The following is a 26,692-nucleotide window of genomic DNA, read 5'->3' on the forward strand; positions in this document are numbered from 1 at the left end:
GCTGTCAGCAGGCACCCCCTTTCTCCTCCCCCCCTTCTGTCAATCGCTTAGTGTCCTCCCCATGCTGTCAGCAGACACTCCCTCTCTCCTCCCCCCTTCTATCAGTCGTTTAGTATCCTCCCCATGCTGTCAGCACACCCCCTTTCTCCTCCCCCCCTTCTATCAGTCGTTTAGTATCGTCCCCATGCTGTCAGCAGGCACCCCCTTTCTCCTCCCCCTATCCTATCAGTTTAGTATCCTCCCCATGCTGTCAGCAGGCACCCCCTTTCTCCTCCCCCCCTTCTATCAATCGCTTAGTGTCCTCCCCATGCTGTCAGCAGACACTCCCTCTCTCCTCCCCCTTCTATCAGTCGTTTAGTGTCCTCCCCATGCTGTCAGCAGACACTCCCTCTCTCCCCCCTTCTATCAGTCGTTTAGTGTCCTCCCCATGATGTCAGCAGACACTCCCTCTCTCCTCCCCCCTTCTCAGTCGTTTAGTGTCCTCCCCATGCTGTCAGCAGGCACTCCCTCTCTCCTCCTCCATCTCTTCTGTCAGCTGCTTTCCAGGAACACAAGTATCAGTTTCCTTGTCAGGCGTTTTGTTTTGTACTTCCCTAGTTTGTCCCATTCCTGGCTAATAGGAACACCCTGCTCTTGTCTTTAGCCTCTCGCCTATTATTACACCGTTTCCAATTTTCAGCCCGAGATCTATCCTGCCTGGCACACAATGGCCGAAGCCGGTATCGATATGGACTCTATCATGAAAAATTTAAGTTGCAGTATTTGCCTGGAACTGTTCACGAACCCTTTATCCCTTACATGCGGCCACACTTATTGTCAGAAGTGTATTCATAAGCATTTCGACAATGAAGAGTTCCAGCAGACAGCCTGCTACTACACCTGTCCTGATTGTAGGATTTCCTTTACAGAGCGTCCAGAGCCACTTAAAAATGTCAGTATGTCCATGGTGCTGGATGAGCTAAGGGAGAAGAAACAGATACGTTTTTCAACTCCAGAAGAAAATAGCCAGAATGTTGCGAAGGCTCTGTGCCAGCGGCATGCGGAGGAGCTGATCTATTACTGCCGCACAGAGAAGCGCTGCACCTGCCGCACATGTATGCTGAGGAGCTGCCGCAATCACGACGTGGAGAGTACGGCGGTACAAAGTCGGCACGAGAAGGTGAGAGACAATATAGTATATTTAGTATATAGTATACAGTATATGACTGTCCAGGTATTCTCTTGGAAACACTACTCCAGTATTTCAGCATGTAATTAAACTGTCCTAAAACTCTAGTTACTGTATCCTGTGTTTTTAGACCCTCCCTCTACATGACCTAACATAATAACATAGACTGTATATTGTGTCAAGCATGTACTGTACGCATTTTATTATGACTCATACATATGCCCCATTATTTAGGCAGCATAGTTTTAGTATTAGATTTACTGGAAGTGAGGGCCTGATTCAGAGCCGCTCGTAAGCAGCCGCTCGTTCGCTCTGAGCGATGTTCGCACAACTGCGCATGCATATGGGTCGTAATGCGCATGCGCAAACCAGTCATTGCGGTCGGAAATCGTGCGCTCGCAAAACAGCGAGGGGCTGCTAATTTGATTGACAGAATGTACCGTTTGTGGGTGGTAACGGGAAGGTGCTTGAAAACGGGGGAGTGGAGATCCGAACGCAGGCGTGCCAAACGGTCAAAAGGGCGTTTAATGGGAGTGCATAATTAGTAAAGGAGCGTCATCGACCACGTCACTTGGTTGTCTTTTAGCCTGAACTGCTCGCAGTGATAGCGGTAAGAAAAACCTACCACAAGCACTGCGAGCAGTTCAGATGCCTTTCGATGTACCCGATTAATCTAATAAATACCGGAGATGACGTGTGATGCGAACGGCAAAGGGGCGTCTTTACAAAATAGCGAGCGCATTTTTCGTTCGCTCGCTCAGACATAGAGGCGTCAAACCGCAAAGAGCGAGCGCTCAATTTAAATAGCCGGCCCCTTTTTTGGAACGACCGTCCGCAAATAGCGTCCGGCTCTGAATCAGGTCCTGAGTGTACATCATGATGGAGATAAATCTTCATAAAAACTTTGTGTTGTCTTACAGCTTTGTTTACTCATTCACAAGGTGCGCATTGCCCGCTACCATATTTGTATATTTGCCATATAACTGATTTGAACCAATAAAAATTAAACATTTTAAAAACACAGCCCCTGGGTACTCTTTAACTCCACATTTATTGTAAGCGTTTTTGGTATACAGCTTCATCAACGGAGAAAAAAACAGACAATTATTTAAAAAAATTAGTGCAGGACCCATACATCAGGGCTTCTATTTGCCCGGCTTCTACCTTTTCAATTACATGTACATCATTTAGCGCTATAGATTACTAGGCACATGTTCTTTATGTCTCTATTTAAATGATTCTGACCTTTGATCTTTGCCTCAGCAACATGTTATGTACCTTAGTTGTCTATTTCCTTTACTGCGTAACAACCTGACTTCTTTATCTACATTATCATACAGTATGTTTGCTTGTGACACTCTGCCTTGTTACTGTGTTTGTACCCATGCAGCCTGCCCTTTACCTTGGCTGCATTCAGATTTTGCACCTGAGCTTCCAGCCCTGAATTCTGCCGCTGTCCACCATTCTGTTCTCTGGGCCTGATTCAGACCCGGTCGCGAGCGCTGAGCGCTCGCAACCAGGTCGATGGTGGCCCAGAGTGCATGCGCACGACGGAGCCGCTCCGTCGAGCACATGCGCGAGACCCGGATAGCGACGGGCAATCTGTCGCTCCGGGTCTCGCACCAAAGGGGGCATGCTGACTGACAGCACGCCCCCTTCGGTGGGCGGGCCGGGGGGGTGGCTGCCCAGACGGAGGTGTTCCCATGAGAACGCCTACCGTTTGGGGGCGGCCCCCACTGACATCACAAGTGATGTCAGTGGGAGAGCTTTCGGCTCTTTTAGAGCCGAAAGCACTCCAGGGCTTGCGGCCACGAGACCCTACCACAAGGGTCTCATCGCAAGCCCGATGGTCGCGATGGTCTTGACCATCGCGACCATCATCCTGGCCGCTCGCATTAGCTGTGGGTGGCAACCCACAGCAATGCGAGCGGCCAGGAGGCCGCTCCATAAAAAAAAAAGACGCCCTGATTCAGAGCGAGCACTCTCTCAGAGTGTCCGGCTCTAAAATAGGGCCTCTGGGCCTAATTCAGACCCGCTCGCAAGCGGGTCGATGTTAGCCCAGTGCGCATGCGCACGATGGAGGCGGCTCCGTCGTGCGCATGCGCGAGACCCGGATAGTGATGGGCAAGCCGTCGCTATGGGTCTCGCTACAAAGGGGGCGTGCTGTCGATGGTGAGTGACAGCACGACCCCTTTGGTGGGCATGCCGGGGGCGTGGCTGGCCAGACGGAGGCGTTCCCATGGGAACGCCTACCGTCTGGGGCCGGCCCCCATGAGACCCTACCCTTCTCTTTGCTTGTCACTTGTACTCCTCTTCTGGGGCATCTCTTGTCACTGTCCAACAGTAGTGATTCACCTACCCTGATATCTTTGTTCCATTGCTGAAATGTCTTGGTGGAATCGCTCACTAGGCTTGTCACTCAGTGCACCACAGTTATCTTGTGTGGGTAATCCCGTGTATCACATATATTTGAATAGGGGAGGGGACAAATAACTGATTCATTTAATTGGGTCATTAGGCCCCGCCCCCTCTGTGCGGAACGCAGATTGCTGGTAAGATTCTCTCCATTCTGCCCACTTCACTAGGAATACCCCTACATCGTCATAAATGGGCTATATCTCGGAACTCAGAGCTAACTGAGAGTTTTAAATGTCATATTCATTCTTTGCATGCTGAAATCAATTAGAAGTAGCTATTTTCACATCGGAAACATTTTCATTGTTGTGCAGTGTTATCAGCCTCCAATGTACATGAGTTTTTCAGACAGGTAGAAAATCAGGATCATGAACATAACTATATTATATATTTTCTGCAAGTCCTTTCTAGCCACACGAATGCACTGTAGGCCCCTATGCTTGTTGTTTTATCTTCTGCACATGATTCCTATTCTGGTATAGCCTATGCCTAACATTGGTTTCTACCTCAATTTGTGTTAATATAATTAAACAAGAAAATGTCTCTGAATGGGCTAAAGTAGGCTTTAGAATTTAAGTATCATACAGTCAGGCCATAGTCTGGGCTTCTTCTTTGTAGGAAAAGAATGAGCAAAGGGCCTGATTCAGCAAGGATCGCATGGCTGCTTTCGCACACAGCCGGTCGATGTTTGCAATCTGCGCATGTGTATGCATCGCAGTGTGGGTGCGCAACCCGGCTGCTGTGATCAGGAAGCGACCGCAGTGAGCACGTAGAGTCTCCACAGAGTGATTGACAAGAAGTGTCCATTTGGGGGTGGAGAGGGGGGGTGGTCGGAGGAACGCAGGCATGCTTGTGCATTTGAACGCCGTTACAGGGGTGTGCATAATTAAGCCCCTGCGATTGTATATGCTGGCAGAGGTCTAGATGGCGACAGGAAGTTTAGCAGTTTGTGCGGTAGGGTCAGGTCAACCACAACTGTGCGAATGGTTCCGATGTTACCGATGTTTTCGCTGATGCATGTCATGGGAAGTGGGCGGCTTTATACAGTGATGGGCGTCTTGGTATAGTGCTGCGGTTGCCATGCAATTGCATTCGTTAGCATATTTTCGCAGTTGGCGGATACGTGCGAACGCAGCCGTGCGATCCATGCTGAATCAGGCCCAAAGTCCAGTAGTACCCTTTATATTCCAGCACAGTGCCGTAATAAGGCTCAACTGCGCCATGTGCCGTAATAAGACTCAACTGCACCATTCCAGCACAGTGCCGTAATAAGGCTCAACTGCCCTGCCTCCTGTGAACTTGACTTGATTAAATCACGTTCATAATTTGGTTACGTCATGCATAGGGGGCAGGGCCGCCAGTCCCGGTAAGTGCAGCACTGACCTGAGGACCCTCCGATCAGCTGTTCATACTACAGGGTGCCTGTCTGGAGTGTCCAAATTACGCCCCAGGTGGCACTGCAGTAGCAATCCTGGCTGCAGGGTGCCATTCCAGGCACTCTGCTAGCCAGAAGAAAGGGCTTTGGGGCAGCCAGGGCCGGCTCTAGGGGTGTTCGACCAGTGCGGTTGCACAGGGGCGCCACCCATAGAGGACGCACCCCTCCCCAACATCCCGATTTTACAGTACTGTCCCGCTGTTCCACACGTGGCCCGCGGGTGGTCAAATCGGGAGGTTCGGGACCCCCACTGCCGCAGCTGTGCCCGGAGTGTGAATGGATGCAGCGCGCGCATGCACACAACATCCATTCACTGACGGGAGAGGGCTGGGGGAAGCCCAGCCAGTGACGGAGGGCTGGGCTGTACCCCCAGCCTGACGTTATTTGGAGGCATGCCATGCGGTCACGCCTACTAATAACGTCACTTAGGGGGCATGGCCTATGGTAATGAGGCCATGCCCCCATTTCGGTCACGCGCGATGACAGGGCGCATCCTAACGGGCCGGCACCGGGTGCACAGACCCCTGGAGCTGGCCCTGGGGGCAGCGATGGTGCTGCCCACAGAGCCCTGAGCGTGCACCGCTCTCACACCCCTAGTTACGGATGTTTTCTCCCTGCCAATCTTCTATGTTTGAGGCAGGTCACATGATGTAAGTTTGCCTTAAATTTTATAACTGTAGTCTCTCTCTTGGCTGTTTATGAATTATCTGTACTTGGTCCCTATAATTATATTTTCTTTTTGTGACAATAAAAAATTAAGTATCATGGGAATGTATAAATTTTTGCATCCAGGGACTTTGATAGGAAAATGTTGTGACATGTAATCTATAGGCTACAATGGCTCACGCCATCTGAAGAGCTGCAGTAGCAGTTAATCGCTCAGCTGCGCAAATATCAACACCGTTCACCTGTAAATCAACTCTCACCTGCTTTCTGTTCCCCTGTCTCATCTGCTTTCTGATAGGGCGTTCCATAAGTGGGAACAGAGGTGCTATCAGACATTTTCTCCTCCTCCTTTTAATCAAGTAGTTTCCAGAACAACTTATAAATAAAACAGCAGAAAAGAAAAAAACAGAAGCATCAACAGAGGAGAACATGATAAATAAAAGCTGTCACAGTGGGATGATGTAAGTAAAACATTTGCCAATATTACAGTTCAATAAAATACCAGACACATGGGCCCAACTAAAATAGGAACACAAATACATTCTATTCCAACTGTAGTATTTTATTAATGAATATTCCATGAGATACAGTCAGGTCCATAAATATTGGGACATTGACAGAATTTTCAGATTTTGGCCTCTATTCACCACCACAATGGTTTTGAAATTAAACAAACAAGATGTGCTTTAACTGCAGACTTTCAGATTTAATTTGAGGGTAATTACATCCAAATCGGGTGAACGATGTAGGAATTACAACGGTTTCTATATGTGCCTCCCACTTTTTAAGGGGCCAAAAGTAATGGGACTATCAACTCAAAAGCTATTTCATGGACAGGTGTGGGCTATTCCCTCGTTATTTCATTATCAATTAAGCAGGTAAAAGGTCTGGAGTTGATTCTAGGTGTGACATTTGCATTTGGAATCAGTTGCTGTCAACTCTCAATATGAGATCCAAAGAGCTGTCAATATCAGTGAAGCAAGCCATCATTAGGCTGAAAAATCAAAACAAACCCATCAGAGAGATAGCAAAAACATTAGGTGTGGCCAAATCAACTGTTTGGAACATTCTTAAAAAGAAATAAAGCATCGGAGAGCTCAGCAACACCAAAAGACCCGGAAGACCACGGAAAACAACTGTGGTGGATGACAAAATAATTATTTCCCTGGTGAAGAAAAACCCCTTCGCAACAGTTGGCCAAATCAAGAACACTCTCCAGGAGGTAGATGTATATGTGTCAAAGTCAACAATCAAGAGAAGACTTCACAAGAGTGAATATAGAGGGTTCACCACAAGATGTAAACCATTGGTGAGCCACAAAAACAGGAAGACCAGATTAGAGTTTGCCAAACAACATCTAAAAAAGCCATTACAGTTCTGGAACAACATCCTATTGACAGATGAGACAAAGATCAACTTGTACCAGAGTGATGGGAAGAGAAGAGTATGGAGAAGGAAAGGAACTGCTCATGATCCAAAACATACCACCTCATCAGTGAAGCATGGTGGTGGTAGTGTCATGGCGTGGGCATGTATGGCTGCCAATGGAACTGGTTCCCTTGTATTTATTGATGATGTGACTGCTGACAAAAGCAGCAGAATGAATTCTGAAGTGTTTCGGGCAATATTATATGCTCATATTCAGTCAAATGCTTCAGAACTCATTGGACAGCGCTTCACAGTGCAGATGGACAATGACCCGAAGCATACTGCAAAAGCAACCAAAGAGTTTTTTAAGGCTAAAAAGTGGAATGTTATGCAATGGCCAAGTCAATCCCCTGACCTGAATGATTGAGCATGCATTTCACTTGATGAAGACAAAACTGAAGGGAAAATGCCCCAAGAACAAGCAGGAACTGAAGACATTTGCAGTAGAGGCCTGGCAGAGCATCACCAGGGATGAAACCCAGCGTCTGGTGATGTCTATGTGTTCCAGACTTCAGGCTGTAATTGCCTGCAAAGGATTTGCAACAAAGTATTAAAAAGTGAAAGTTAGATTTAGGATTGTTTCGTTTGTCCCATTACTTTTGGCCCCTTAAAAAGTGGGAGGCACATATAGAAACCGTTGTAATTCCTACACCGTTCACCTGATTTGGATGTAATTACCCTCAAATTAAATGTGAAAGTCTGCAGTTAAATCACATCTTGTTTGTTTCATTTCAAAGCCATTGTGGTGGTAAATAGAGTCCAAAATATAAAATTCTGTCAATGTCCCAATATTTATGCACCTGACTGTATGTTATTCCACCTCTAATCTTGCATTAAGTATAACTGGAAGTCAGACCATATTCTGTACCTTGGTATCAACATTCCCAATTGTATAGCTAATTTTGCTGAGATTCATTTGAATCCTAGTCTTAAGCATATAGCAGAATTGCTGAAAAGGTTGGGCTATGAGGTCTCTTGGTTGGGCCGCTTAGTGACTTTTAAAATAATGATTTTGCCTCAAGCAATGGATATGTTTTGAATCGTGCCGGCGTTAGGTGTCTTTGCGCCCAGCGCCATTCCGTGTTTCCTTTCTGCCTGCTCCTTCCATGTGTCCTCCCCCTCACCTTATAATAATACCTACGATAGATGGGTGGAGGGAGGGGATTATCTCCGGCCGGACCTGGTGCCCCTGTGTGGCCTCACTGACAGACCGTGTCAGGAGCCAGCCTTGTGTTCCATTTCTGAACCTGAGACATTACTTAGATCAGACTCATAAACTAGTCCTGCATTATATCTAGACCAGAGGTTCTCAAACTCGGTCCTCAGGACCCCACACAATTCACGTTTTCCAGATCACCAGGCAGGTGCACAGGTGTATTCATTACTGGCTGACACATTTTAAAAGAACTAATTATTTCACTTGTGATTCTGGGCTCTATTAACATTATTTTTACTAAAATAAAGGGAAAAATTGTGTTTTCACACCCTTTTCACATTATTTTAGTTTCACCTAAAGTTACTAAATGGCAATTGGAGTAGAATTCGTAAGGGAGGGTGGGGGGTCCGCGATCGCGGGGGGTGAGGCTTTGCGAAAATACTGTGATAAGTGTGCTGAGGGGATTCGCAGGGACAGAGGTTTATCACAAGCTCTGTCCCTGCAAGGGATTTTTAGTAAATCCCTGTGATATTGCCTGAATTTGCAATGCGAATTCTGTCGGTAATATCACACTACAATCTGCATTCAAAATGCAGATTGTAGTAAATAGAGCCCTCTGTGAGGAGACCTGGAAAACATGCAGTGTTTGGGTTCCTGAGGTCCGAGTTTGGGAACCTGTGATCTAGACGGACAAATACCTGTGATTGAAATATCAACATTTAACCAGGTCCAAATGTCAGGAGACCTGGCGGTTCCTAACCTGTCTGCATATAAATCTGCCTGATTACCACCAACCTCAAAACCATGGGTTGATCTGAAAAGGTCTCTGGTCACTGAATGTCCCATCTGATCTTATATGGACCCTTCAACATATGCCCCTTAACAGCTGAGTCCCACAAAGCTATCTTAGATTCCCTTATAGCATGGATTTACATGCTGTCTACATATCATAGTTCTGATGGTCTCTGTCTGGCATAGTAGAGGAATCAATCAAATTTGCAGACATATCTATATTAATATAATATGAACATTGTGTCTGTTTGTTCCAAGTTGGTGCAAAAGCTACTGAACCGATTGAACACTGCATAATTTTATAGTTTAAACTCTTATAAATAACCTGCATTTTGTTACATCTCGATCCGTCACGTTAAAGCTGAGCAAAAACAAAATTTATTGGCATCATCAATGCAAGAGATAGGTGTGGCATTACGTGTGAGCGGTAAGGAGTGGGGGGAGAGGTGCTTTGGGTCAGCGTTCACTTGAATAGGATAGTCTACATAGCAATCTTTGTACAGTAACATGGTAAATTGACCCTGAATGGTTTTCATATTTTAGAGGGCTATGGAGTTGAATAATCCGTAAAACAGCATCAGTCTTTAAAATGAAGAATCTGAACTATAAAAGTCCAAGATGAGGCCCCTGGTGGAGATGACTGGGAGGGACGATAGCAGGCCAGAACTAGGGGTGTAGGGCCCAGGTGTGGCACCATCACTGCCCCACGGCACCTGCATCTGGCTGGCAGGGTGCCTGGAACGACATCCTGCAGCCAGTGTTGCTTGGGGCAGTGCCATATTTTTAAGTGCTGGTGACCCCGTCACATTGGCGCGATGTCATTTTCTCAGGGGGGAGGCCAGCACAGAAAGCATCCTTGCCATATTCCCACATCAACTAGTCTTCAAGGAACTTCTCAGAAGCAGACTCCAGGGAAACCCACAAACTGCAAATTGTTCTTTCGCAGTTTGCCCCTCCAATGTCGGATAACTTGGTTTGATATGAAGCCATCTGCAAGATGAGGTCTGCAATTTGGTCTTTTATGGGAGCAGTGAGATCCTCAAGAGTTGATATACTTCAGCCTCTTCAAATCTCTCCCTCATTTTCAGAAGATCATGACGCTTAATAGAGAGGTCCGTTTGCACCTCCCTTATCTTGTCAGTGACCCTTTTCTCTGTCTCAGTAGTGGCCTGGAGACTGGTCCCCCTCGGAACCGGTCCCAGTGACTGGAGGAGGTGAAGCTTTGCTGCTGACAGGGCGCCAGACTGTGTGGGTGCAATAGAACAAGCAAACTTCTCCAACTATGAAACAGTTCTTGCTGCATGACTAGATTTGCCTGTAATGAAGTAATATAAAGTTCCAACATGGTGATTGCAAAGTATCTTGCCTAAACATGCAGGAGGACAGATATACAGACGATGAGCAGGTAAGTTATCAGAAAGTACATATAAGGCCAAGTGAAAGAAGTTCCAAACAGGAGCAACACAGACCAGGAGCAATATCAACCAGCAAAGGGATCCAAAATTCAAGATGGTAGCTGTGTACGCTTCTCAAGCCAGAGATAGAAGATTGGTCAGAGGGTTCCAAGAGGAAGGAACGACCAGACAGAGCACAGCACAACCCTGTAACAGGGACCCACACCAGCCAGAGATTATACAGGGGCCGCACAGGAGGTCTGAGGAGGAACACAGCAGCCCATGTCCAGAGCATTGACATTTTAACTGTTAAACTCACATACTCAACCCATTGTACCCAATTACCTCCTTTCTACACAGTCCAAACATAACTTTACATTGCTGTATGACTGGGTCATAGAGACCACCAAGAAGCTTTGCAATCTAGCTGGACCAATTTGCAATATGTAGCACTTATCCACATATATATTTCCCTATAGATTGTAAGCTTGTGAGCAGGGCCCTCTTACCTCTTTACTTGTTATTACCAGTCTCATTTCATTACTGTTTTGTTCCCAATTTTAATTGTGGAATATGCTGTCACTATATAAATAAATATTCATCAACTCCTCATTGGCTTACAGTTACTCTGCTTCTAAACTTCAGCAACTTTCACATCATCTGCAACTTGCAAGCATGTATTTATTGTGTAGGTTTGGTCAGACACATAAGACCTCATTCAGAGTCGGTCGAAGCGGCTGCACGGTCGTACGCCACCGATGTTCGCTATACTGCGCATGCGTAAAGTTCGTAATGCGCGTGCGCAAACTAGCCGCTACGATCAGAAATTTCTCTCTCCTTGAACACAGCCAGGTCGGTAGTTTGAGTGACAGATTGAGGCATTTATGGGTGGTAACAGGGGAAGGTGCTTGAAAACGGGGGAGTGGAGATCCGAACGCAGGCGTGCCTAATTATGCGAACGGCGTTTTATGGGAGTGCATAATTAACAAAGTAGCGTCATGGCACATGTGACACGGGAGGTTTTTACACTAACATGATCGTAGAGCTTAAGAGAGGGTATGGTCAACCTTATGCTCTACGACCAGTTCCAATGGTTCCCGATGGTCTCGATTAATCCTTATATGCCCGGAGATGACGTGTAATGCGTACGAGAAGGGGGCGTATTTTTTTGTATTCCGGCCGCTTCCTCCCCTTGGTCGGCCAGCTACCGATCCGAACTTAGGGACGCAACTTGCGAGGGAATCATTTGCATATCCGGCCCCTTTTCCCGTACGACCGTGCGGCCGCTTCGACCGACTCTGAATGAGGTCCATAGTCTCTACATTTATATGTAGACATGATTTGTTATTTTGTTTATTAATTTAGATTCTCATTTTTGTGCTTAAATCAGTCCAAGTTTTGGTTATGTGCGCAAATCTTTCTGCACATGATCCACAGCATCCCCACATGAAGGCAATGCTTATTTCTCAATTAGAGTAGGAAACTCCCTCATGTGCTCTATAATATTTTGCTTCTTGAAACCATTTCAAATATGTGGAGCCTGCAATGAAAATCTTGTAAATGACTGTCTTATGCATACATTGATTTTTATTTCCCTATACCCTCTTCATACTACAGGAGAAACTCTCGGAAAATCTGAATGCCAGTGACTGCCAGCAGAAGTTAATAGAAGAACAGATTGAGGAATGGAAGCTCAAAACACAGACCATTAAGGTATGAGGTGTATGTTTGGTGCAGTGTTGACTGCGCAATATAATATAAGCTTACTCAGATGGGCTATGACTGTGGCCATCAGGAACGGATGGTCGCAATGGTGATCCAATGTTGTGTCTTCGGATGCAGCACGTATATCTGCAATGCTGGCTGGAGGCGTCTTTTGTCACCTCCTGCTGCATTAGCATATGTTAGCATCGCTGCTGCTTCCAATGACGAAACAGCTATGCCAACAGCGTCCATCTCTGAATCAGGCCCAATAATAACAACATCACCAACACTTGTAGAATGATTATAAAGTGTTTTTCTACCAAGAGACTAAATGAACATTACATGGCATTTAATACATTCATGAATGCTGTATTAGAGAGCACAGGCCTTAGAGATGTGCCACGTTTAATCAGAGCCCCAGAGGGACATTTATACTGCAGTTTTTAAGGATTTTTTTGGGGGGTGCCGAGGTGGGGGGGGGAAAGCTTGTTAGGAATGAGTGTGGGAACTATGTTTCCTAACCTCTAGGAAAGTAAATTACTGGTAGGAAAGCTATATTTAGTTAAGTATTAATAGGCCTGCCACAGTGTGCAGGCAGGAGTTGGAATGATTATTTCACTGTACTGTTTCCATCTCCCCAAATGTATATACTGTGCATGTTTGTCATCATTTTAAATCCTACTCCTAGGGGTATATTTACTAAATTGAGAGTTTTTAGAAGTGGAGATGTTGCCCATAGCAACCAATCAGATTCTACTTAATATTTACCTACAGTAGCACTTTCTACAAGATAACAGCTAGAATCTGATTGGTTGCTATGGGCAACATCTCCACTTCTAAAAACCCGCACTTTAGTAAATATACCCCCTAGTCAATATTACTGTCGGTCATAATACTGTGTAGATACTATAAAACACTGTACTTGCATGTATTACAGTATGTGAATTGAAATAAATGTGTTTCTTTAATCAATAAAAAGTTTTTTAACTTATTTTAAAAAAAAAAGTATGATGTTTAGGAGGCTGGAGCTGGAGTCCATCACATTGGGCAAATAGAAGTGTCTGCTGGAAGTGGAGCTTGTAATCAGTCATGGGCTGATGCAGAGTTGCAGGCATGTCCGTTTAGCAGATGGATCTTCCAGTATTTATTACTGCACATGCTCCAGGGACAAGTGTATACACTTACGGGTGATTCAGGGTTGTACACTGTCAGTCACATCTCCACTTGTAGCTGGGAGTAACTGGCTGGTAATAGGGCATTCACACTTAGGCTAAATTTAGTGAGGGCATGGAGACACAATTGCAGGCTATGGGCCTGACACAGAAATGCAAACCCGCAAATACCTCTCTGATGGTTGCAGATCTGTGCATGCACAGGTGTCTTTTATGTCCCTAAGCAGCAGCATGATTGACATGTTGCGGTCGTTTAGGGCAGAGAACGGGCATCTTTTGTCCTCAGACGTCGCCTGCGGCATTAGCAGATTTTTGCATTGCGAAAGTGTCCAGAGACGCAGCAGCGATGCAAATAGCATCCATTTCTGAATCCTGCCCCATGGTCAGACCAATCTCTTGCACCAAGTATAGGACTGGTGCAGATACAAGCTGATAATGATGAAGGATATTTGACATCAAGAAAAAAAGTCAGTAGTCCAACCAAATAATGCACAATCATTTTTCTGTTACTCTCCAATCACACTCTTTTATAGGACTGTCATGATAAGCTGCTTTCTGGAATTTGTGCAAAATTTTCCCAAGTGCAAAAAGCACTGGAAGCATGTCAAACACTTGTCATAGAGTCTATGAAGCGTGAAGAGCATGCTGCAATGGAACAGGCATCGGATCATCTGCTTCTTCTACAGGAACATCTGGAGGCACTAAAGAAGCATCATATGGAGGCAGAACAGCTACTTCAGGACAGTGATATAGCATTTCTAGAGGTAAACACAGTGTTTGCAATTCATCTGTAAGGCACCTGCCAGATAGGATGATTGGCGATGATGAGAGAATGGATAAGAGTCCTGGTTATATTAGGGGTAAGAAAAGGGCATATTTTAGCAGGTGGAGGCTTCAGGATTGTTACTGGGACTGAGTGCCTGATTTAGTATTTCAAGGATTCTACTCAAATGTACACGTATATGACAACTCTCCTCTCTTGATATCAGTGTATTAATACAATGCTGCACCACATATGCAAAAGAAGAGGATATTTAACATGCAGTCCCAAAATCCTGCATGCTAGGGAGGCATACCCCACTCAAAAAGGAGATAAGATATGTGTTCTTCACAAGGTTTCTTTAAAAAGTAATTCTTCATCCAAATGTGTTCACACAGATTAGACCAAGGTGCTGCGTACTATCACTCACATTAGTGGCAAGTAGGGAAATATTCGTAAAGGTATCTTTATGTAATAAGCGTACCCAGAACTCACAATCTGATCGAGATGATCTTGCATATCACGGTTTCTTTTAATTGGTTACTCCAAAAACGCAAAGGTGTAATATGCGTTCCCAGACCCAAGATATATCTCAATATTCATTAATCACGTTTTTGACAAGAACAAAATTAATTTGGGATCACAAATTCAATAAAAATAGTATATACAAAAAAATACACCATCCAGAGTTAAACGACTGCAGTGATAAAAATGTATAAAAGATCGATATGTCCCATGAGGTAGAAAAATTTTATACACATAAAATTGATCCAAAAAATATTTAATTCACCATACCTCACGGAGTGAAAATGAAGAGTCACACTTCCTTTTCAGCTCTGAAAACCCAGCACCGCGTAAAAAAAACATAACAAAAAAATCATACTTACCTGCCCCAGGGTCTCCGCGGCTCCCGGTGGCCTCCCCTCCATGTTCTCACTGGGGAGGGGGCTGCTGGAAGTTCCGGGGGCAGCAGGGAGGCACAAATGCGGCTGGGAGATGTATTTCTCCCAGCGTCCACTACGGGGGCAAACATAAAATTGGGGGGGAAAACCCGTGTTAAACCCTATTTACCTGGGTTGGATTGCCGGGTCAAACAAACCCGGCGATCCAACCCTCACCCCTTTTACACCAAGGAGCTGCCCGGGTTAACCCTGCAATAATCCGGCTTTTAGCTCCGATGTAAAAGGGGTATTACAAACACTAACAAACACTGACATACTCACCGCTGCTGCAGACCCGACGCTGGATACAGAATACAGCACTGCAGAAGGTAAGTTAAATGGAAAAAAAACCTCCCAGGGCTCAAAAATCAAAAACCCTGCACCTAATTGAATAGCAAAAATCCCACATCTGCAGGCAAACCCCTCTTGTGCGGGATTTTTGCTATTCTCGCCCCCAATTGAATATACCCCTTAGGGGTATATTTACTAAAATGCAGGCTTACAAAAGTGGATATGGCAACCAATCAGATTCTACTTATCATTCATCTAGTACCTTCTAGAAAATGATAGCTAGAATCTGATTGGTTGCTATGGGCAACAACTCCATTTTTGTAAACCTGCATCTTAGTAAATATACCCCTTAGAATCAGGTCATAAGTCCACTACAATAGAGATCAACATTGATCATTTATAGTTAACAATCATTGATGGCGGAGATCTGATGTTTCTTCATCATTGATGGCAGAGGTCTGATGGTGATGCAGTAATGTTTTTTTTCCCATCACAGTTCTTACCCCTGCCCTTCTTTGATTAGCCCGCCGCATTCACATGTTCCCAGCTAGTGATGCCCATAGATAGTTCAAACCATCAAAGGCTTTCTGTCATCAATGGGCCTGATTCAGATATATACTGTAAGTAAACCTGATTGTTGTTGGTCTGCGCATGTAGATCCCCCTTAGCCACAGTATGATTGACATGCTGCAGCATTTGTAGGGTGGAGCGGGGGCGGCAACCAGGACTGTTGTACAAAATGGGGGCTTGTCACTCCTGTCTTGTAGGTGTGCCAAGCTCAGGGTCTGCGTCGTCGGATGCATATTTCCTGGACCTAGCAGAGGGGTTCTGACGGCCAGAGTTAGAAAGCTTTGGCTTTAAGACTAGCTAACAGTCGCAATGGTGAACCCAAGATGGTATTTGCCAGCACTTATTCAATCCCCTCAGGGAAATCAAGCAGGCTATATTTAAGCACTGGCATATATTGCAAACTGATCCGGTGTTAAAGGATGTGTGCAGATCCAAGCCTCTTTTCTGCTATAAGAGAAGTAAAAATCTAAAAGAAAATATATTGTGTGCTGACATTGGTCCTCGACCTAGTGTGGCCTCGAATTGGCTGACACCTCAGAAAGGGGCTTTCAAATGCACCGGTTGTGTGAACTGCAGATTTATGAGGACGGGCAATACCTTTATCCATCCGACCCAAGGAACGACATATAATCTTATATAGAATGTGTTGTGAAACAAAATTTGTGACATGCATTATTATATGTCCGTGCAACAAAATATATGTCGGAAAGACAATCAGAATGTTAAAAGAGCGCATTTCCATGCACAAGTCCTCCATGTCGTGACGTCTCATGCCCATGAAGACATTGAGGAGCGAGACTCTAGTGCGTGCTACCAGACTGTTAGGAGTCTGGGAGGATTGAGATGAATGCAGCCCACCCTAGTCAGCAAACATAAGTGAGAAATACAGGAAGGATATGGTAGGGGTCAGGTTGTGCAAAACGGAGTTTTTACAGCTGGTATCCTACAAGGAGTGTGCCTTATCCTCTCATTTTACTGCAGAAAGTCCTCTGAGGATCTGGGCTTTATTTACAATCACCCATATAACTGTTTTCAGCTGGTTCTTATTTGAGAGTCCATATTTTTATTTTTGACTTTTTTTGTTTTATAATTATTACCATTCATCCTACTGTGCCAGATATTTTTTAAATTGCATGTATGTTATGATCTCTTCTTTAATCAGTCTATACGTTATTATTGTGATTACTAATTAAATATCAACTTTTTATCAATCTATCTGTGGACTATACTGTATGTGGGCAGCGCTCCTATTTTTACATTTTCTTGTCTTTTGACTTTAGTGAGATATAGCACCTCACTTGGGTAGCCGCAGTCCCTATTTTTAGTTCCACGTTTAGTATTATCTATATGATTACTATTATAATAATATTCTTATATGTTATCTGAGGGACATTGGTCACACTAAGCGCTAGAGTGTGTCTGTGTGTTCTGACTTAATTAAACCTCAGTCAATTTGATTTAACCACCTGTGCTCAACCATGGATGACTCTAAAACCTAAATTGTTGGGGAGCCTTGAGGACCGTTGATACTGTAGATTTAGATTTGAGAGGTTGTAAAAATTGCAGTGTAAAATAAAGCTGTCCAGCATTTGTGGGCTACATGCAAAAGAAGACAGAATTTTACCCTACATGCATAAAATAAATGTATTTGCACCCCTTGCATTGCCTCCTCACCACTGTATACACTTACCCCATCCCAGCGCAGGGCCTGAGGTCCTCCCTGTAAGATCTGTCCCATTGCGCTGAAGTGGGAGCAATGGAGGCCGCTTCCATTGCACATGCATGTAGGAGACAGGCCAGACCTTACCAGATTATTATATAGATAGATACTGTCTTGGTGGTCTCTGAAGCACTACAATTGCCATCGTGTGACCTTGACTGGACTTGATTATGAAATACTTGGTAACTTTATCTAGCAAATATTAAAAATTGAGCAACTGCCAATTTCCTTAAAAGCGAACAGCTCAGACTTGGAAATTAGAAAAAGTTGGTAATTCTGGGTTAATATATATATATTAAAAAAACATTATGGATTCCATGTTGTGGTTTATTAATATTACTAGCAATATAAGTTTGATGCTCACCAGCAAAAAGTACATAAATAAACAGCAATGTATTGTCTTGTATTAGAATATGTTAGACTCAGAGTGAAATTAATGACCACTTTCCCAATAAGTTTATATATAATTTCTGTCTTATGGAACTTCTAACTCACCATGTTCTTCTACCAGGGTCTTCCTCTCCTTGTTCCTGTTACGTGTGCTCCAGTGTCACCAAATATCCAGCAATGTGGAACCATGCAAATGGATGCAGTAAACAGGGTCTTGCCTGAAATCACAAGGCTACTTCAGGAGGAATTGCCAAATGTTTTGCACCCTGAGATACCACAAGATGAAAATAAAGGTTAGTGCGAGTTGCTGCTGGATAGACAAACTGTGCACTGTTTGCGCTGGATGTCACATGACTGTCACTCTATGCTTTAGATACCTCAAGAACTTCTAGTGGTTCTGTCATAAATACCGCCTGTGCTGCAGCAGAATCCTTATGGACATCTCCTAGAAAACTGAAAACAGAGCCATGTAGAGCTCCTGCAAACATGAGTTCATGCAGAACACAACTTTATAAAGGTAATCTATAGATTGATCTGCCTATCAAACTGTGGTATAAATAATGTTCATCATATTCAGAACTCAGGCGCATCATTGGTACTTGATACATTTTGTCTGGCATGAAAATCTCTAAAAATACTTTGTGGCATTTCTATATATATTATTGCACTGTCTAATACCTAAACAGGACATCCAATCCCACCTAACCTTTAGTAAGACTCTGAACCCACCTGACTTGCTAACAGTGTCAACTTTAATGTCATTACAGCCTGTTGAGAGACACCTAATATTTAACTGGCTGCTGGAATGTAGCCAAAAATCACCATTTTGTTTCATCATATCTATATTCATATTACCAAAGGCTCAGTGTGGCAGTCACTAACCAACCACTTAGCAAAGTTCACTGTCCTTTGCCAAAATAGGAGGAAACCTAGTTCTTCAATGGATCCCCACCCATTCATCTCGCAATATCCATCAAATTCACATCTGCCAGCTTGTCGTCAAGACAAATATGAATCTCATTGTATGACTTCTAAACTGGTACTGCAGACACGATTAATCTGGCAAATAGTACAGCCATGTGAATATGATGGGTAAATTGCATATTAACCTACACACACAGTGCCCCTCAACCCCAATAATTTACAGTGCCCATTAGATTTAGTCAATATGGAAGACATTTTTCTAATTGGTTGGCCCCCTCCCTCCCAAGTAACCATTATATTACTCTGCTCTTAACACACGTAATATATCCAGAGACCAATGAATTCACATTGACCAACCATATTTTCTCACTCTGCCCACCACTCAATAAATCCATAAAAGCACCACTATTCAGTGACAGTAGCTGCAGCCAACGCACAAACTCATTTACTACAGGTTGAGTCTCCCATATCCAAAATGCTTGGGACCAGGGGTATTTTGGATATCGGAATATTCCGTATTTTGGTATATATGCATACCATAATGAAATGTCTTGGGAATGGGACCCAAATCTAAACACAGAATGCATTTATGTTCTATATACACTGTATACAGACAGCCTGCAGGTCATTTTATACAATATTTTGAATAATTTTGTGCATCAAAAAAAGTTTGTGTACATACATGAAATTGATTTATGTTTCATATATACCCTATACACACAGCCTGAAGGTTATATTATACTGTATTTTAATAATTTTGTGCTTTAAGCAAAGTTTGTCTACATTGAGCCATCAGAAAGCAAAGGTTTCACTTTCTCAGTCATGCTAAAAATATTCCATATTTTGGAATATTTGGATATGAGAGACTCAACCTGTCCTAACATGTTCATATTATATGATAAAGTACACATTGGGGATTGTGAATATTATATGGACACATAGTTCTGACAGCTGTTTACAATTGCAGATTATCGTAACCTCACATTTGCCCCTGAGACTGCCAACAAATACATTCGGTTATCACACCAGGACTGCAAGGCCTCTCACAAAAGGCGTCTTGGGAAGAATACTATTCCAGAGTCCCCAAAGCAATTTCAGAGCTGGCAGGTGATGTGCACTGAAGGATTCTCCGAGGGAAGTCACTACTGGGAGGTACAGCTATCAACTTCGTTTGTGGAATTAGGAGTAGCTTATGGCTCCTTGAAACGTACCCAGGAAATGGAGAATAAAATTGGACGGAACAGCTGTTCATGGGGCCTACAAGTACGGAGCATGCACCACTCCGTTTGGCATAATAACAAAGAAATTCAGCTGCAGGCACAACAGTACAAAAGTATTGGAGTTCATCTAGACTGCACAGCTGGCACTCTTACCTTTTACGGCATTGAAGATGAAAGTCTGGAGCGCTTACATATTTTCAACTGCCTTTTCTCTGAGAAGGTGTACCCAGTATTTTGGATTGGAGAAGACACAAGTGTCACACTCCACCACAACCAAAATAGTCCAATAGATGAAGTAGCATTAGTAACCGATAAGGTTCTGTAAACTAATACTATGAAGAACACTTAAACCATCCATTTAGAATGATGTGGTGTTCTTCCATGCTGGACTACAATTTCCAGAACTTGTAATGAAGAAAAGTTATTCCTATAGAATACACAAACAATCCATTTACAGTAACCTCCAGAATAGTGGGGGATAAGCACCTTCCTCTTTATTGCTCTGATGAAGTGCAATTGATGAGCAAGAGTAAAATAATAAAATTCAGTCCTATTTTCATCTAGATCCATTGCCTTACACATCTTATATGAATGATATAAAAGAATGGCTGTTTGAAGTCTAAAAGACAGAATAAGCTTGATGCGCAATCAATTAAATAAAATGCTTAACATTACTTTGTCAATCATAGTAATTTGTAAAATCACTGACAAACAAGGCTTTGGGGATATCACTGTTACATGAAGACCCGCCCCACCCTCTTTGTGTCTAGATTAAACATCTCAGTCATTGTTACTTTGTTCCTAAGATAAATTGCAACAATGTGAATATTGTTACAGTACTAATAAAATGCAACAAAGCTGTTATAGACTTTCAACTGAATATATTACCGTTTAATAATCTGTCAGGAATACTAGCGCCTGAGCTGGCTGTTTTTGTAATTGATATCTCTCTTTTATGGGGCAATAAAGTAATGTGTTTAACTCAGGCATTACTAATATATATATATATATATATATATAATCTCTAGCATTGCTTTAAAAATGCTTATTAATAAATAAAAGGCTACTGTAAAACTGCAGTCATATTTATGAACACTTATTTACGGTATGCGTTCGGCATCCCTGCGGTCTGGATGCCGACACTTACCTTACCGGCGCCAGAATCCCGACACCGGCATCCCGACTGCCGGGATGTTGAAGGTAAGTAGAGGAGTAGGGGGGAGGGTTAGATTTAGGGGTTAGGTACTAGCGAGAGGGTAAGGGTTAGGCACTAAGGGGGGAGGGTTAGGTTTAGGGTGCGGGGAGGGGGAGGTTAGGTTGAGACACTAAGGAGGGAGGATAGGTTCAGGCACCAGGGAGGTTGGGTTAGGGTAGGGAGAGGGGGACGGTTAGCATATCAACCACCAAGTGATGGTATGTTAACCCTGTCGGGATTCAGGCGTCGGGATTCTGGCCGCCTGTATCCCGTCTGTCTGTATTACATACCGATTCCCTTATTTAAATAGTGCACTCATTTTACTAACAGAGAATATTTACTCATTCACATCAATCCCTGCACCAGGGGAACTTAAAATTTATGGGCCTGATTCAGATATGTACGGTATTGCACATTCGCAGGGAAGCAGCTGTGCAATACCGTACAGCTTATATGCTTATTCCTGCAGGAGGGATCTGAGAAAAATACTCCTTTCAGCCGGCATTGCAAATCTGAGTGCTGTGAACAACTATCGGTTGCAATGTTTCTAGCATTGGCCATCTGAGTAAACCAAAGCTTACTCAGACTGGCTGCCTCCTGCCGCTTGCGTGGCCCAGAAATATGCGTCCTCTGACGCAGACCCTAGCCTCTGCACTGCCGGAAAATGGGGGTGACATATTTTGGGGAATGCAAACCAGCAATACCCCCACCCCGCCCCCAAGCGGAGCTACATGCTACAGTTTGGGGACACTGCGTGCTAACACGCAGGGCTCACTGTTTTCACTTTCGGGAGGGGGGGGGTTAATATTGTGTGTGAGTGTTAAGGGTGTATTCTAATTATCTGTTATATGTTGGTCACTGATGGTCTCTGCATTATATGATGGGCTCTGCGATACTCTATTATTTGGCGGGCACTACAAAACTCTATTTTATATGGTAGCAACTGCGACACTCTGCATTATATGGCGGGCACTGAGTCACTCCCTGCATTATATGGCGAGCACTGCGACAATCTGTTTTACATGGCAGTCACTCTAAAACTCTTTGCATTATAAGGCGGGTACTGCGACACACTCTGCATTATATGGTGGGCATTGCAACTCTCTCTGTTATATGATGGGCACTGGAACACTGTATTGTATGGCCGTCACTCTGACACACTCTGCATTATATGGGGGACACTGCAACCCTCTTCGCATTATATGGCGTTCACTGCAATGTTCTCTATATTATATGGTGGTTACTGCAATGCTCTTTGCATTATATGGCGTTCACTGCAATGTTCTCTATATTATATGGTGGTTACTGCAATGCTCCTTGCATTATATGGCGGTCACTGCAATGTTCTCTGTATTATATGGGGGTCACTGCAATGCTCTCTACATTATATGGTGATAGTTGTGATGTTCTTTTTGTTATATGGTGGTCACTGCAAAGTTTTCTGCATTATATGGCAGCCACTACAATATTCTCTGTATTATATGGGTGTCACTGCAATGTTCTCTATATAATATGGGGGTCACTGCATTTCTCTCTACATTATATGGTGATCGTTGTGATGTTCTCTGCATTATATAGTGACCACTGCAATGTTCTTTGTATTATATGGGGCTCGTAGGCAGGGCCGGATTTGCCGCTATGTAACATAGGCGGCCACCTAGGGCCCAGCAGGTCCCATGGATGGGCCCCCTCGAAGACTGTCCCTGGGGAGAGCCCTTTGCGCTGTTATTACCTGCTGCTACTAGCACCAGCTGGGGAGAAATGACACACATACTGGCAGTGTAGTAGCAGCAGCAGCACGTCGAAGGCCCTGCTACTAAGCTCAGCTGGGGAGGAGGAGGCGGAGTTGAATGCTGGGGCGGGCTGGCGCTATCAATAAGCAGGAAGGTGTCGGGGATGCTGATGAATGGAGCACAACTGTGAAGAGGGTGCCGCTGCACCTGCAGTCAGTGACCGTGATTGACTGTCACTCACTTGGTCCCCCGCTGTGAAGGAGGCTGGAGCTACTCGAAGAGGCAAGCCATGCATGTCCGCCGGCGCTGTGGAAAGGCAACAAAGTCCCAGGCAGGTAAATTTGCTGGTGGGGAGGGGAGAAAGGCTCTGAACTGTGAGGGGTGTGGGGGAGGGGTCTGTGGCTGCTGAGAGGAGTCGGTGAGGGTAGGGTCTGTGCTGTGAGGGGAGAAGGGTCTATGCTGAGGGGAGTATGTGTTGTGAGGGGAGAGGGGTCTATGCTGAGAAGAGTCTGTGCTGTGAGGGGATAGGGGTCTATATTGAGAGGGGTCTGTGTGAGGGGAGAGTTAGGTCTAAAATGAAGTGGGCTGCAGGACCACTGATATCACCTGTGATGGGGAGGAGCAAGGTTCAGAACATGGGGCCCAGAGTGTACCCTTGCAGGCTCACTTCACTCACCAAAGGTTGCTATTCCCACTCTACAGTATGTCCACAAGGATAGTACAGTGGCAAGCTCACCTGTTTTACCTCTCCCCCTGCTGTCACGGGTCACATGGTTGTGATGTCAGAGGTCCTTCTGCAAACTGGGATCTAGCATGAACTGTGAGGGTGAGGGGTAGGGATGATGGGTGCTAAATCTTGGGAGACAGGCAGTGAAGAGGACAGTATGTGGTGCTTTGAATGGGCCAGGCCTCCTTCAAGTTCTAAACAGAGGTTAGGATAACTCAAAAGGGAGCCTGGGCTCTGACAATACTGTCCCTATGACTAACAACCTGAACCTGTGTGCATGCACACATATATTTATGAGAGGAATATATATATAAATATGGGAGGTTGCTAGCGGCATTACCTGTGACACCCTAATGCAGCACTAACTCCCCTGTGCCTGCTGGTGCTGCCATATCAAAAGTGCTGCTGAACTTTACCTGGCAGTGGCTGAGGAGACAGGACGGGTGAAGCCTGTGTGAGTTACCGCAAGCGCTGGTTAGTGTGTTTGGTGGAGCGGGGGCAGCAGCGGCTGGACTCCTTGAAGCTGTACATACATAGCTGACTTTCAAGACCACAACGGACATTTTCTTCAGGGTGCTGTACCGTGGCATGAATCAAGAAAGAAAATATAGTGCTATGGATTGTTTTGAAGGAGGGGGCCCCAAACCGGTATCTTGCCTAGGGCCCTCTGATGTCTAAATCCGGCTCTGCTCGTAGAAATGTTTTCTGCATTATATCGGGATCACTGCGATGCTATCTGCATTATATGGTTGTTGTTATGTTCTTTGCATTATAAGGGGTCAATCCTATTAGGTGTGAATTGTGAGGTGCGAGTTGCTATTTTCTCTTTGAATTCGCACAGCGAATTCATTTTGCAATCCAATTTGCAACTTGCACTGAACCAGTGAAACTTTTTTAAGGTTAAAATGTCGCTACCCTGTGCTGAACCCCTTGGACCCCCCCCTTCCTAATGACTAATTAGGCAATTGGAAGTTTCCAATTAGATTAATTAGTCCAATAATTACATGTCATTTTTGGGGGTACAAAAAAAATAAATTCCTCAAATTTGACCCAAATTAACTTTTTTTCATTAGTTTAGGCACTCTAAATTTAATTACATTATTTTTTTAATTGAAAAAAATATTTTTAAAATTTTTCAAGGTGCCCTCAAAGTACACCAAGATCACAAATCAGCCATTTGAAACCATTTAAAACCTACAGTACCTTCCTAATGCAAACAGCCTTCTATATGGTCCTGCTAAAGAAATTATCCATTTTGGGGGGGGTCCATGATGGCCTCCCCACTTTTTTATGCACTTATCTCACATCTCATTTGGCAGTCAATTTGCACCCCTATGCTGCGAGTACCAAAAATAGGCATTTTCAATTGGATTGGAGAGTTCTCGAGAGCCCGCATTAGTGCGAAGTCTGCAAGTTTCAAGTAACAAACTCGCTACTCACACCTAGTAGGATTGAACCCTATGTGTTCTCTGCATTGTATAGGCATCACTGTGATTTTTCTCTGTATTATATGGTGGGCTCCTTAATGTAACGGCACTACTGAAAATGTTTGTTTATTATTTTTCCTCACCGTACATACATTTCAGACTTTACAATGTTGACCTCTGTAACCAAGCTAGACCAGCGTGACTATAACTATAGATTCTAATCCCTATGACTTCTGGAGCCTGGTCGTTACAATTATTACTTACCTGGTTTTAAGCTATAACCAGAATACCAGTTTTGGCACTAAGGGAGAGGGTTAGTTTTAGGCACGAAGGGGGGAAACTTAGGTTTATGCACTAACAGGGAGGATTAGGGTGCGGGGTGGGGTGGGTTAGGCTACAAGAAGGGAAGCTTAAGGAGGAAGGGTAAGTATATGTACCTGACCCCTGTCGGGGTGCCGCTGTCGGTATTGTGACAGGAGGCATCCCATACCCATTCCCCAGCCTCTTATGATTTATGTTAGAAAGCAGTAGCGCCATAGGCCCCGCCCCCTGTGGTAGAGGGCGGGGCTCTGAGTCAGTGGGGCCCACTGGGGAATACCCCAGCAGCCCAGTCCGAACCTGCACCCAAAGCCTGTAATCAATACGTTTGTTGCAATCCATTAAACCTTTATTTTGAATTCAATTAATTCAGTCCAAATCCTGAAATATGAAGTGACTTTCTTTGAGGTTTTGTATTTCCTTTGACAGGTGTATTTTGTGTATTTCGTTTCTTGAAAAAAAAACAGTTATCACATGTGATTAGGCCCACTCCTTCTTGATCCCAAATACCTCTAATCCTACAGGTCTATTCCTACCCTAGAACAAGCTAACTTGTTTTTTCACTACTGGCTCTATCTTCCATCACCGAGGGCACCGGCCTCTAGTCGAATCATTTTCCTCGATTTCACTTGTTCCAATCATGTTTTAAAAATGCATTATTTACTGTGTGGTACAATTTTCAATATATAATATACTACAGCTACAAGAAAAGTGTAGCTGGAAAGTAAGCAAACCTAAGGCAACACAACTGTACATTCGAAGATAAAGACCCGTATTCAATTAGAGGTGAAAAGTCAGAAAGTTTTTCGCCTGTCCGACTTTCCGCCTCATTCACCTGTTTCAGAGGCGAATTCATTCCGTGCACGTCCCCGCTTTTCGCCTAATTCAATTGCAAAACAGGCGAAAACGGAAATAGGCGAATGCGGAACAGGCGAAAAGTTACTGAAAGAATCGGGGAAATCAGTCTGTACCCCAGAAAAAGATACATTAACATAGGAAATCAATATAGATGTGCACTAATAGCCATAATAAAGCTATTTTGGGTACTTAAGTTGTGTAAATTGCTTGCTATTAGCGTCTTTGTAAAAGTGGTGAAGAATGGCATAAAGCTGTATTTTTTGGTGAAAATAAGTTGTCCTGTCAAAT

At 44.2% G+C, this 26,692-nt stretch overlaps 1 protein-coding gene across 1 annotated transcript; it reads left to right on the forward strand.

Moving 5' to 3' along the window:
• The first annotated feature begins 517 nt into the window (after nucleotides 1-517).
• Nucleotides 518-20,820, forward strand: TRIM65 (tripartite motif containing 65). The gene is made up of 6 exons (XM_088482683.1): nucleotides 518-1,159; nucleotides 12,072-12,167; nucleotides 13,864-14,094; nucleotides 18,124-18,295; nucleotides 18,376-18,519; nucleotides 19,894-20,820. Exons 1-6 carry the CDS (start codon nucleotides 707-709, stop codon nucleotides 20,469-20,471), a joined length of 1,674 nt encoding a protein of 557 aa, XP_088338809.1. The 5' UTR covers nucleotides 518-706; the 3' UTR covers nucleotides 20,472-20,820.
• The last annotated feature ends 5,872 nt before the right edge of the window (nucleotides 20,821-26,692 follow it).

This window comes from Taudactylus pleione, unplaced genomic scaffold (genome assembly GCF_031769625.1).
Source record: "Taudactylus pleione unplaced genomic scaffold, aTauple2 ptg000290l, whole genome shotgun sequence".
NCBI classification, from domain to species: domain Eukaryota; kingdom Metazoa; phylum Chordata; class Amphibia; order Anura; family Myobatrachidae; genus Taudactylus; species Taudactylus pleione.